Source organism: Anolis carolinensis, chromosome 3, assembly GCF_035594765.1.
Source record: "Anolis carolinensis isolate JA03-04 chromosome 3, rAnoCar3.1.pri, whole genome shotgun sequence".
Taxonomy (NCBI): domain Eukaryota; kingdom Metazoa; phylum Chordata; class Lepidosauria; order Squamata; family Dactyloidae; genus Anolis; species Anolis carolinensis.
In genome coordinates this window covers 69,596,864-69,610,643 of record NC_085843.1, presented here as the reverse complement: position 1 = coordinate 69,610,643, position 13,780 = coordinate 69,596,864, and the positions used below count along the sequence as shown (strand labels likewise).

Sequence of the window (13,780 nt, the reverse complement as noted above, 5' to 3'; positions counted from 1 at the left end):
CCTAGAACCTTATTTTCATGCCCGGGCTTCACTAGTCCTTGTGATTCTCTAGACAACTCTTCTTCTCTATTGTTCTCCCTAATTTCTAATGTGGTCACTATAGGGAGTAACTTTAGTTTCTCCTCTTCCTCGCCATCTATATCTAATGCGCACGCCTCCACAGTGTGGTTAGAAGACCCAGTGGATTCTTTCTCAAGGGGTGCATAATGTGTTGGATGTTTCAGACTAAGAGATATTCCTTTAAAAACAAGGTCCATCTTCTCATTGAGTGTTTTCAGTTGTGATAGCACCAGATTGAAAGATTTCTCCAATAATTTGCACAGCTGTAGGAGGTCATTTACATTTTCATTTTTCCCATGGGTGTCCATCAAACCCCTCATTGTCCGGCCTATAAGAATCTATTTATTTGTATCACACTGATCCTTCTGCAACCCTACAGGCCCAGACTGTATCAATATCTCTCAATTTTACAGCCTCAGTACAATCTTTACTATAGAGATTAATATTCTTTAGATCATATAGACGATCCGCGTGAAACTATAGCAGCTGCACTTACTAAAACCAAATTATTCAATCTTTAACCAGAAACAAAAGAGAGGAGAACCTGGCCTTCTCCACCAACACTCAGTTGGACGTCATCTTGCCTTGGAGATGGCTAGAAATTGTCTGCCCTCTGACCCTAATATAGGCCAATACCAATGTCGCCCACACCAACCCTCATAAAAAACAAATCAATACTTGGTGGTACATACAGGTGATCACATGTCTAAAAACAACACTTAACGGGGGAGGAAGGAACATAAAAGGGGGGGGAAGAGAGAGAGAGAGAGAGAGAGAGAGAGAGAGAGAGAGAGAGAGAGAGGAGCCAGCAGAGGGCCACAGTCAGCAGCACAGCCAGGGTACACAATCAACCATAAACTGTCCCCAGAGGCACAACAGCTGCAAATCCCGGAGGAGGTCGCCTCCCAGTCTGGCAAAGTGGGACAGCCCCTCGGAAGCGGCGATGCTGATGTTATAGCACAGTAAGGGTCACTGTCAGGGCTGGCTCGGCCGCCTTCAAAGGGAGCAGTGCTGGTAGTGGTGATGGTGGTTCCCGGTGGCAAGGGACACAGATGGAACAGCCCCGATGGTCAGTCGCTACTCGCCTCCTCTCTCCGAGCACGGTTAGGGCCCTCCGACGGACCAGATGTGGTAAAGGTGGCAAAGATAGTAGAGGCAGCCTCCTCACCGTTCGCCTCCGAGAGTTCTTCAGCACCCAAGGGAGTGACAGTAAAAACTGGTGACCTGGGGCTCAAGCACGCCGTCCCCGGGTCCAGTGGGATGACGGTGAGCACAGCCTGTTCCGGTGGGAGGTGGCTTGGGCCTACAACGCGAGAGCCGACTGGGACTATCGCTCTGGGCCCCTCTAGATTAGGTCTTAAGGCGATGGTACATGAGGGAAACCCAGAATTACTGCCTGGTTACCTTCTGATCCATGAAGTAGTCGTATCTTTCCCCAGACAACCGAGAGCTGTACCCACAGATCTCCAGTTACGGCAGGAAGGAGCAATATCGGTCGTGGAAATGAAAAGGGGAAATGGTGGCTGATTGCCCACCCACCGGCGCAGTGAGATGATAGTGCTGGGCCTAGTGCCTAATGTCCTCTGGTCAGGAAGGCCAAACGGAGGCCACCTGAAGACCACGGGGAATGGTGCACGGAGCCTTCCTCTTTCATAAACCGGACTCCCGATAGTTCTTCACTTATTGCCCTTCCAGTAGTGCAAGAACCCCTCCCCAGGTGGTCTACACCACTCTGGGGCTTCAGTCCCTGCTTACAACTTAGGGCAGATGGCAAAGGAGCAGCTCCAAGCCAAGCAGTGACAAGGCGAGCAGGTAGATGGTGGTGGTGCTTCTAACTGGGCTCAGATGGAGGCCACAATTATAAGTCAATAAACCGGTAAACCGAAGCTTAACCTCAGAGTAATTTCCCAATGAGGTATGGTGGAATGGGGACAGGTCATATAGACTTTAAAGGCTGTCTGGCAGTCTGACAGTCAGATGTAGCAGCAGTTGTAAAATGCCAGTTTTTAATGGCAAATAATGCCTTCTTTTCTCCCAACGCTCTCTCCCAGGCTCTCGTTTGTTCCCGTTTGTTTTTCACTCTTTGTTGTTTGCTTCTCACTATTATCACCTCTTTAGCTTAGGACTCCCCTCTGGTGACCTCCGTCACCCTCAGGTTTCAAGCCCAGTTTATAGCTCAGAAAGGTGTCAAAAGAGCAATAGTTTTAAAGCTTTTTAAAACAAACTCACGGAGCCCCGCGGAGAATCAACCTGCCTCGGCGCCATCTTCTCTCTCTCAATGGGATTTGGCCTGCACAAATAGGAGTATAGCATCTAGATCCAGGGAAGTCATGCTACCTCTCTATTCTTCCTTGGTCAGGCCACACCTGGAATACTGTGTCCAATTCTGGGCACCACAATTGAAGGGATAGCCATGATAGCCATGTACAAATATATGAGGGGAAGTCATAGGGAGGAGGGAGCAAGCTTGTTTTCTGCTGCCCTGGAGATGAGGACACAGAACAATGGCTTCAAACTACAAGAAAGGAGATTCCATGTGAATATTAGGAAGAACTTCTTCACTGTGAGAGCTGTTTGGCAGTGGAACTCTCTGCCCTGGAGTGTGGTGGAGGCTCCTTCTTTGGAGGCTTTTAAACAAAGGCTGGGTGGCCATCTGTCAGGGGTGCTTTGAATGTGATTTTCCTGCTTCTTGGTAGAGGGTTGGACTGGATGGTCTATGAGGTCTCTTCCAACTCTATGATTCTATGTTTCTATGATTCTATGAAGGCAATAAATATATTCATTATAGATTAATTTGGTCTACCTGAAAATAATTAGTGGTAGGATACAATTGTGTCCTGCTCACTTCAAAGGATCAGTCTGAACGCAGATCAGAGATGGCTGCTCTCAAATCCAATCTTTATTGAAGAACACATGACTTTGGAAAAGTCAGGAATGACCCAATGTTTACATACAACTATTTTTATAACTTTTGATGCTACGTAACACCACACGTAAATATCATCATCAAGTCCCACCCCCAATATCACATTACTACCATTTTCACACACTAGACCAATTATAATTGTTTATACTTTCGGCCCCAAGTTCCCAGGCATATTCTATCTTCTTCTGCCAGGTGCTCCTGGGATTGTTTATGTTATGACTCCCAGTTACAGGGCTGAATTACCAAAGCCCTGTAACTGGGTTCCATGACATGGTGCCCTCCTTTTCTTCGTCCTCCTCTTCGGTTCTTCTTTCATCACAAGCCTGAAACAAAACAATAATTCTATGTGTCCATTTTGTCCAAAGTACCCATATATTTTTTCAGTAAGCTACGATGGAATACAGGGTGTATTTTCCCTAAACTTTTTGGCAATGCCAACTGGAAAGTCACCTCGTTGATAACACCCTGTATTCTAAATGGTCCAATATATTTAGGGCCCAATTTTTTCGAAGGTAGCCCCAGTTTGATGTTTTGGGTACTTAGCCACACTAAATCTCCTTTCTCCAATTTATCACCTTCCACCCTCTTTCTGTCTGCGAATACTTTATACTTTTTATGTGCTTCTTTTAAGGATGCAGTCACTTGACTCCAGCATTCCATCATTTGCGCTTTCCATTTCCCTGCTTCTGTTCCCTCATTCTCTGTCCATCTCGGCAGCTGGGGCAGAGGCTGTATTTCATACCCGTAAACTACTTCAAAGGGGGTTTTATTTGTTGCTGAATGTATAGTCGAATTAAAAGCTAGTTCTGCAAAAGCCAACCACCGAGACCAGTCATTTTGTCTCATGTTAGAGTACATTCGAAGGAACTGCCCAAGTGTCTGCTGAGTACGTTCCACCGCCCCATTTGTCATGGGGTGAAAAGCAGAACTTAAACTCCTTTCTGCTCCTAGCATTTCCAGGAATTTTTCCCAAAATTTTGCTGTGAATTGTACTCCTCTGTCACTGACCACTCTACTGGGACATCCATGCAGTTTGTAAATGTGGTTTATGTACAATTCAGCTAGTTTCTCGGCTGATGGTAGTTTCGTCAGTGCTATAAAGTGGGCCTGTTTAGAAAACAGGTCCAATACTGTCCAAATATAACGATGTCCTTTGCTAACCGGTAGTTCCCCCACAAAGTCCATAGCTACACATTCCCAAGGTCTGGTAGGTTCTGCTACTGTTTGTAATAATCCCATTGGCTTCCCTCCTCTCGATTTATTTCTGGCACAATCATCACATTGAACAACATAATTTTTTATGTCCTTCCTCATCCCTGGCCACCAGCAATGTTTTGCTATTGCTTTTGTTGTTTTTGTAATTCCTGTATGACCAGCGCTCTGGTTGTTGTGAAAACGATGCAAAATCTTGATCCTTAATGTTGCTGGGATATACAGTTTCTTGTTCACAAACCAAAATCCCCCCTTCTGCTCCCCCTGTTCTGCATTGGATGCGATCCACTGGTCTCCTTCATAAGACTGTTTCAGCTCGTTTCCCCAATTATCTTTTCCGTCGAGTTCAACCATAGCAGTGTTCCCCTTTTGGGTTTGTGCTCTTGTTCTGACAGCTAAACCCCATTGTTTGTCAGAGAATATTGTTCCCTCTTTTGCTGTGGGTATTCCTTCGTGTTGAGGCATGCGTGAAAGAGCATCTGCCAAGACATTCTGCTTCCCCTGAAAAAACTTTAATTGGAAATCGAACCTGCTGAAGTATTGTGCCCATCTAATCTGTTTGGGGGACAATTTTCGAGGGGACTTTAAATACTGGAGGTTCTTATGGTCAGACCAAATTTCAAATGGGATTCCGCTTCCTTCGAGAAAGTGTCGCCAGCATTCTAAGGCTTTTAATATGGCTAGTGCCTCTTTTTCCCATATCGGCCAACATTTTTCAGTTTCGCTGAACTTCCGGGACAAATATCCACAGGGTTTTAAGTTCCCATTTTGATCCTTTTGCAATAGTACTGCCCCATACGCACAGTCTGAGGCATCGCAATGGATTATGAAAGGGCTCCTGATATCGGGGTGTTTTAGAATGGGTCCTTCTGTGAAGCATTCTTTTAGGGTTTCAAATGCCTTTTGGCATTCTGGCGTCCAACTTAGTTTGGCGCCAGGAGCTTTTACTTTTGCTGTCTCTCCTTTCCCTTTTGTTTTTAAAAGTTCAGTAAGGGGTGCAGTTATTTGCGCGAAGCCTTTTATGAAGGATCTATAAAAATTTGCAAACCCCAGAAACGATTGCAATTGCCTCCTTGTTTGAGGCACTCCCCATTCTTTTACATCTGATACTTTAGCTGGATCCATAGCTAACCCTTCTGGAGATATCCGATACCCCAGAAAGTCAATTTGAGTTTTATTAAATTCACATTTGGACAGTTTTGCGTACAGCTTTGCTTCTCTTAGTCTCTGCAAAACTTCCCGGACCAATTTCACGTGCTTTTCCTTATCTTCAGTCACAATCAAGATATCATCAAGAAATATGAATACCCCTCTGTACAACAATGGGTGCAGTATTTCATTTATAAGCTGCATAAAGCACCCGCCTCCATTTTTTAAACCGAAAGGTAAAATTTTATATTCAAAATGGCCGAATGCGCAGGAAAATGCAGTTTTCCAAGTATCTTCCGGTTTGATCCTTAATTTATGATATGCTTCAATTAAATCAAGTTTAGTAAATATGCTCCCTTTTTTCAATACGGTAATTAAATCCTTTACTAAGGGCATAGGGTATTTATTGTCCTTAGTAATTGCATTTAAATTTCGATAATCAATGCACAATCTTAGGGAGTTGTCTTTCTTTCTCCTGAATAACACTGGGGCCCCGAGAGGAGAATTGGATGGCTTAATGAAGCCCCGCGCCAGGTTTTTATCAATGTATTTCCTCAATTCCTCCTTCTCCTGCACAGACATGGGATACACTTTTGGTTTTGGTAAGTTTGCTCCGGGGGTTATTTCAATTTCTACTTCTATATTCCTTTTGGGAGGTAATTTACTTGCCTCTTTCTGATTGAACACATCCACAAAGTCTCTGTATTCAGGTGGCAATAGCAGTGGGTCTATTTCACCTTCTTCATCTCCCTCGTCCTCCTCTTCTGCAATCTTGCTTATCTCCCATTGCGTCTGCTGTTCTTTAAATGCTAGGCTCTTTCCTCTCCAATCTACTTCGGGATTTGCCTGTTCGAGCCATGGTATCCCTAATATTACGTGGTATGTGGCAATAGGGGCTATCACAAAGGATATTCTTCCTTCCCATTTGCCTATTTTACATGGGACCTCCCGTATTTCCTTTGTAGATACTTCCCCAGTAGCCACTGATCCGTCTAGCTGCGAAAACGCAATTGGGGAGTCAAGCGCCATCTGCTGGCATTTCAACGCTCCTGCTAACTCTGGAGTTACAATATTCCTGGAACAACCACAATCCACAAATGCCTTGCAGGTGGCCCGATTCTCTAGCCCCGATAGGCAGATTGGCACTACTATCATGCGTTTGTCCCGACTCACCAATTTTTCTGGAGATTCTGGGGCTTGCACCTCCTCCTCCGCACGCCTCCCGGTTGCTGGCTTGGGCTTTGAGGGTTTTGGCGGCTCCCCCTTCCGTGCCCAGCATTCTGCTGCTCGATGGCCCGTCTTCCCACATACAAAGCATCCCGGTTTAGGTTTGTTGTCGTCTCCTCTGGAGGGAATCCCCGGCCTCCCTCCGGGTCTTTCCTGCTTCCTCGTTTCTCCTCGACCTCTCGCCACCGGTCTTTGCTGGCCGCCGCTGCTCCTGAAGCGCTTTACTTGGGCCAGGGTGGATTCAACGCGCCCCGCTAGTTGAATCCATCCCTGGAGCGTTTCGGGGTCATCTCTGTGCGCTGCCCAGCTGAAAATCTCGGGGCGTAGTCCCTCTTTAAATAATTCCACTTTGGTCACTTCAGACCACTCTGGTACCCTTTCCGCGAGGTGGAGGAATTCTTCTGCGTACTCGGGCACCGTTTTGTCCCTCTGCTTTATTCCTCTAAGCTGGTCTCGAGCTCTCAATTGCTCTAGCCGGTCTCTGAACCGGTTTTCCAGTGCGGCGAGGAAGCGGGGCACTGACCTCAGGCATGGGTCCTGTCTGGCATGTAGTTGCACATACCAGCTGGCCGCTCCTCTCTTTAGTGTGTTGCCGATGGCCCGAACCCTGCTTGCTTCGGAGGGGAATGTGTGTGCATTGTCTTCCATGTATCCCCTGATGCTAATTAGAAAAAAGTTCAGTTCGGCTGATTCCCCTCCGTATTCTAGCTTGAGATCTTCCCTTCTTGGCATCCATTCAGCGGCCCGTTGATGCTGTCTGGGAGGCATGGGGAAGGGTTGCATCGGGTTTCCTTGGATCACGCCGCGCCCCACTCCGGTGGTCATTCTGCGCGGCTCCCGAAATCCTGCCGCCGCTGTCGGCCCTTCCCCCCATCCGCATACTGGCCTCGCTGTAGCCCCCGCATCTCGCCTTTCCCCGTCGTACGGCACATCCTCCTCCTCTTCCTGGATCTCCTGCTCCTCTCCGCCTTCGTCAGCTAATCCACTGGACCCGATCCCTGGCCCCAGTGGTCTTTCTACTCCGACGCCCATTCGGGGGGTTGGGAGCTCTGTTGGGGTTGGCGGCCTCAGAGTTCCCAGAGCTTGCTGGCGCTCCACTTCGCGCGCCATTCTGTCCCGGAACTCCAGCTCTTGCCAATATTCCTCGTCTCCCTCGTCCCTTGCCGCCGCGGGACTCTGCGTTGAAGCTCGCTGTCCCCTCTGGCTCCAATCGCCTCCTTTGCTTGGCTCTCTCTCGGCGCCATATCGGATGTGCTCTTTTTGGAGATTCTCTTCCAATATTGGCACTATTCTCCCCACGGTATCCGACAGCCTGGATAAATGAGTTTCCAGGATGGATAACCGCTGGGCCACGGTCTCCGGCATGCTTCCTCCAGATCCCCAACTGGTTTCTGCCGCCGCCGGAACGCCTCTTCCCCCTCTGGGAATCCTCTGGGTCACGCCATCCGGCTTGGGGTACCCCGTAGAGGAAGCTATGGCTTGCAATGTCTCTTCTGCCAACGGCAGAGCTCCCAGCGGAGGCCCCTTTGCTCCGTCATGGCTTTGATCTCCTTCCCTGCTCATTATCACTTCACTGCAAATTTGCAGGAGGGTGAGAACTGGATTCCTGACTTAATTGTCCTGCTCACTTCAAAGGATCAGTCTGAACGCAGATCAGAGATGGCTGCTCTCAAATCCAATCTTTATTGAAGAACACATGACTTTGGAAAAGTCAGGAATGACCCAATGTTTACATACAACTATTTTTATAACTTTTGATGCTACGTAACACCACACGTAAATATCATCATCAAGTCCCACCCCCAATATCACATTACTACCATTTTCACACACTAGACCAATTATAATTGTTTATACTTTCGGCCCCAAGTTCCCAGGCATATTCTATCTTCTTCTGCCAGGTGCTCCTGGGATTGTTTATGTTATGACTCCCAGTTACAGGGCTGAATTACCAAAGCCCTGTAACTGGGTTCCATGACACAATTGCATAGCTGTTACCTACAGTATTTTTGCATGCTACCTCTCTTTCCTCATTGAAAGAGAATAAATAACATGATACCGAATTCTAAATCTATTTATATGGAAGACATTCCTGATTATTTACAAAGTACTTACTTTTCAGGCATGAATGCTCAGAATTCCAATCCAAGAATGCAAGTTAATGCATAGGTTTTTAAAATCTCATTTAATCAATAAGATAAAACCTTAAACCTTAGCTAGGTGCAAAATTTCAACCCACATATTCTCAAGACAAGAAAGTCACATTTTAAAATCCCATGGATAAAAGCAGTTCTACCCCATTCCTATAAGCATTCTCTTTTCTTTTTGGAAATATGTCAGGCCAACTGTTGATTTGTTGGGGAGAGAGAAGGAAGAGTGAAAGAAAAAAATCATGGAGTTTTGGCAAGTGTGCATGGGATGTGCATGGGATACCAAGATGTGCATGGGATGCCAAGATATCTCGAGGACAATTTATAACATATGGACAAACTAAGGAAAATGCAGATTAAAACATAAATAAATAATATGCCGAGTAGAGTGCAGTCGCCCAGGAGAGGGAAAATCACAGAATATTTTGTTTAGAAGGACCGTATGATGAGGATGGCTGCTCTGACAATTAATCTTTTAGAAATGATGGCCAGATTCCTAGTGCTTCTGGCTATGTCATCTCATTGTTCTTAGTATAAATAGGCTTACAGCCAGATCTTGTTCATTCTGTAGCATTTGCTCCTGTAGAAAGTGGGAAAGGGGCTCAAGTTAGAGACATCTGCTAACATCATTGAGGACCTAGTTATTGAAGGCTTCAAGGGGCAAACCCAATGGTAGTTCATCTGTTATTGCACAGTCATAATTGGAAAGCAATACTTAATTTCACGGGACACAAAGAAAACAAGAACAGCATGGCATAATAATATGGTCCCTTAAATGAAGGGAAATGTCTTGAGCAGTTCAGCTTGAGAAGTGACAGGAAGGGATATGAAAGTTTATCTGAAGCCTTGCATTTGAACTACTTCTTGGGTGTTTTAATTAAAAGCAGCTCTCTGTTCATTTCTGTGTTCTGTTCAAAATATTGGTGGTGCTACAATTACAGACTGCTGACTAAAAAAAGATTCCCATGGTATCCATACAGATAATTATTTATTACTGTTAGCAAATTCTGTTTCTATTTTCCTAGATTATAAAACATTTTATGCTAATTTTGTACTAATTTCAAGTGTTTGTTGAATGTACTTCTTTTACTCGTATCAAATTATTCTTTCATTTAAAAAATATGTTATTGAATTCTGCATTTACCAAAATTATGACAAATAGAGCAAAAGGGAAATAAGAGAGTAGAGAATAAAAGAAACAACAACCAACAAGAAAGGGAAATAAAGAAAGAATAACGGAAAAATACTAAACAGGAAAAAGAAAAATCGTTATTTCTTTTTTTAAAAAAAATAAATTTTTATTGCAAACATTTATAATATTGTGATTACAATGACATGACATAAATATAACAGACAGTGAAAAGAAAAACGAAACAAAACAAAAACAAAGAAAAAAACACCCCACATAGAAAAACAAAATAAGGCAGCCAACAACGACAAAAAAAGAAAAAGAAAATTTAATCTTCCCAACACCCATTACATAATTTCACGATAAAGACACACATTTATTAAAATTGACTTCCATCTATTATCTAGTGTTCTTTATATTGATTCCCTTGGTATTTCCAATACCTTCCATTCTCCTATCTTGGTTCTATCTCTATTCATCTACTTGTAATCGGAGACATACCTATTGCCCTACTTACTCATCTAAGAATAATTTATATTATTACTTTACATTCTTCATTTCTTAAGTAGTTTTTAACCAATTCCCAATCTGTCTGTTTTTTTTGGTTTACCCTGTGTATCAGATAGTAAGTATGTTAGTTTGTCAATATTCATAATTTCAAAGATTTTATTGAACCAGGAATTAATATCTGGTCTATTCTTCATCCTCCATTCCTTTCCGTATATTATTCTTGCCGCAGTTATTAGGTAGTTAAATAAGATTTCTTTATTCTTGTCTTCTAGATCTAACATCCCTAGTAGCAGAAACCTGGGGTCTAAGTTGATTTTAATTGACAGGATCTTTTGTACTCTTTGGTGTATTTCTTTCCAAAATTCCTTGGCTCTCTCACAGGTCCACCAGCAATGATAGTAGGTGCCTTCATGATCCCCACATTTCCAACATTTGTTGGAGGTTTTTTTGTATATTCTGGAGAGTTTTGGGGGGGGGGGGTTAAATGCCATCTATAGAAAATTTTGATCCAATTCTCTTTTAGGTCTGATGAGTACGTATATTTTAATCTTTTATTCCAGCATTTCTCCCACTCCTCTATTCTAATTGGTTTCCCTATGTTCTTTGCCCATTTAGTCATACATTCTTTGATGAAATCCTGCTCTGTTGCCCACTCTAATAATTTTTTATATAGTCTCGTTATTAGTTTAGAATCTGATTGTATTATTTTATCCCAAAATGCCTTTTTGTCTGCGAATCCTATTTTCTTATCTCTGTTGAAATGATCTTTAATCTGGGCATATTGGAACCAGCCTATATTTTTATATTCCTGGTTTATCTTTTCCTGTGTTTTGAGTTCTTTCTTTTTTTGAAGTCCAATGCCCAGAAAGCTTTTTTGTACTGAAAGTGCAAGAAAGAGAGGAAGATTTAATTGGAGTTGCTTTGTATATATTAATCATATTTTATCTTGTACTTCAATTTGTATCTCTCTTCAAGGCACTGAAGATAAATCCTGAACCTTTAACCTACTCCAGAACCTCATAAACTACTGGAGAAAGATGTGGAGTCCCTGATATATCTTTTGATATTTTCAGGTGGAAGATAGTGAAGAGAAATGTTGTAGTGGAGAGAAATAATGAGGAGGCGGAGTGGTGTTATTAGGAATGGTGTCACTGAGTGTGGTACCTCATAGTACAATACCCCATGGACCTCCTCCCATAGACCATACAACATTGCAGTTAAAATACCAGAACATCTGACAAAACCAGCAAGTATTAATAAGCAAGCAGCAACAAAAACAACAAAGTGTGTTTGTAGAGTATGCAGACAAAACCACGTGATTCAAAGTGTCATTGTAATTATGACAGCTGTGACCAAAGAACACACACATCAGAAGGTTTAAAAAGTAGTAGCATAGACCTTCAACCTTATAGGCATATTGATACATTTAGGTGAACTTATGAAAAAAAATTGTAGCTAACTACAATTATATATATTATAAAATACAATATTACATTTCTGTCAAAATATCGCACATAAAAAGGCATTTTTGTGTCAACCCTCTGATGGTGTCATCTACTGTAGTTTGCACTTGCACCCCCATACCCAACTAGTGATAGGCAGGACATGAAATAGCATTTTCTCACTCTGGAAGTCATGTGCATAACACCAAAGGGCAAAGTTGTTTTGATAACGGAGGCAGGAAAATCATTAGTTTCTTTCCTTCTTCCTGGTAGGAAAGTAAAATCATATAAGAAAAAATCAGTAACAATTCTAGATGCTGTCATATTGCAAATATCAGCAGCCCTAGCCAACATAAGAGATTATGAAAACAGAAGTCCAGCAATATCCAGTGGTTCACAATTGTCTACCGCTAGTCTAAAAATTGTCTTCTCTCTGCTGCCTGCTGACTCTAATACTCAAGAAGGACATCTAAGACCACATGTTATATGTCTTCCTAATTATACAGCCAAATGTACACCTAATTATACATCCATACCCCCACGTAGTACTTTAATGAGTCAAGGTCAACAACAACCTTCCAAATGTCCTGATAGTGACGGTCCTGAAAAATAATGTTCTGTACCAATTTCCATCTTCATCTAAGACATTGCAAACACCTTTTGGGTACATTTAAATACAGGACTGACATTTTTACAATCAAAAGTAACCTGAAAGTCACTTCCTGTTCACTTCTTTTCATAAAGGCTTTTCCAAAATGATCCAGGAAGGTCAAAACAGTTCTGGCCCAGCTTACCTGTCCAAACGTTCCTCTCTCTATGAACCATTTTAGAATCTAAGATCACCCAGAGAGGCCCTGCCCTTGGCTGTGGAACTACCTCCCCAGGGAGATTAGATCAGCCCCCATCCTCCTGAATTTCCGTAAAAAAAAAATGAAAACGTGGCTTTGTGACCAAGCATTTGGAGAACTAGTGCAATAATAGATATGAAAGATGTGCAACTGACTCCTGGAATGGTGTGGACTACGTTTGTGGATCACGTGAATTATTATGATGCTATTGTGCTAAATGCTTTTAATTGTTTTAACTGTATTTTACTACTTTATTTTAAATGTTTATTTTATTGTACACTATTTTTAAAGGCATTGAATTGTTGCCTATGTTGTAAAGCCGCCATGAGTCCCCTTCGGGGTTGAGAAAGGCAGGGTAGAAGTGCCATAAACAAACAAACAAATAAATAAATAAATAAAGCCTGAAATGTCTGCAGGTTCCTTAGGGGGTCATTGGGAAGAGCTGGAGGCATTCAAATGGACTTTTGAGATCCTCAAAAAATAGCCCTGGGGAGACATATAGCCTATGGTCCACATTTTGCCTTCTAACCTAGATGATCAAATAATTCCAATCAGTAATACAGATTAATTAAATAGGTAAATGAAGGCAATTTTAATACAATTTAGATTAAGAAGTGGGAAAGGCTCATTTTAAATCAAGCTATCAAGCTATGGTCTTAGCCATTTGAGATTTGGAAGTGTACACATCATTAGTCTTCCATTTCAGCTAATGAAAACAATGGAGCTCAAAGAATTCACTTAATACCTTTTTTGTATGAGATATTTCTGAGTAGGCAGCATACATACTTCATATACTTATGTATATGTATAAGTCAAGGGCAAGTTTGAGGCCAAACATATAGATTTTGATATGACCCTTGAATATGTCAAACATTCTACAGAGAGGAGAAAGCACCAATTGGCTGCCACCACCATTTTCCAACTTAGGTATTCAAAAAGGATAGAAGTGGTGCCATAGAAGAAGAGGTCAGTACTTCTTTTAACTTCTTTTATGACAGACTAACCTTTCACCTTTTACCACTCCACCCAGAAAAGTGGACTGTTTGGGGTTTTTTATAGGTTGTACTAATTTTCTGAGAATGAGGCTTTTCTTTTTGTTTGCTGGGATTACTATTAATAATAATAAT

At 42.6% G+C, this 13,780-nt stretch overlaps 1 protein-coding gene across 1 annotated transcript; it reads right to left on the bottom strand.

The window, feature by feature from the left end:
* Positions 1-2,937: 2,937 nt before the first annotated feature.
* On the bottom strand, positions 2,938-8,559 carry LOC134297441 (uncharacterized). The gene is made up of 2 exons (XM_062975025.1): positions 6,521-8,559; positions 2,938-3,309 (listed from the first exon to the last, which is right to left on the bottom strand). The coding sequence occupies exons 1-2, from the start codon at positions 8,135-8,137 to the stop codon at positions 3,226-3,228; spliced, it is 1,701 nt and encodes a 566-aa protein (XP_062831095.1). The 5' UTR covers positions 8,138-8,559; the 3' UTR covers positions 2,938-3,225.
* Between the last annotated feature and the right edge of the window lie 5,221 nt (positions 8,560-13,780).

Bases quoted from the DNA above. Each gene is read 5' to 3' on its own strand.
- LOC134297441 (XM_062975025.1), bottom strand. From the start codon at position 8,137: ATGAGCAGGGAAGGAGATCAAAGCCATGACGGAGCAAAGGGGCCTCCG. The intron at 3,310-6,520 runs GTGAGTCGGGAC...GTTTTGTTTCAG, and splicing joins CAGAATCTCCAGAAAAATTG to GCTTGTGATGAAAGAAGAAC.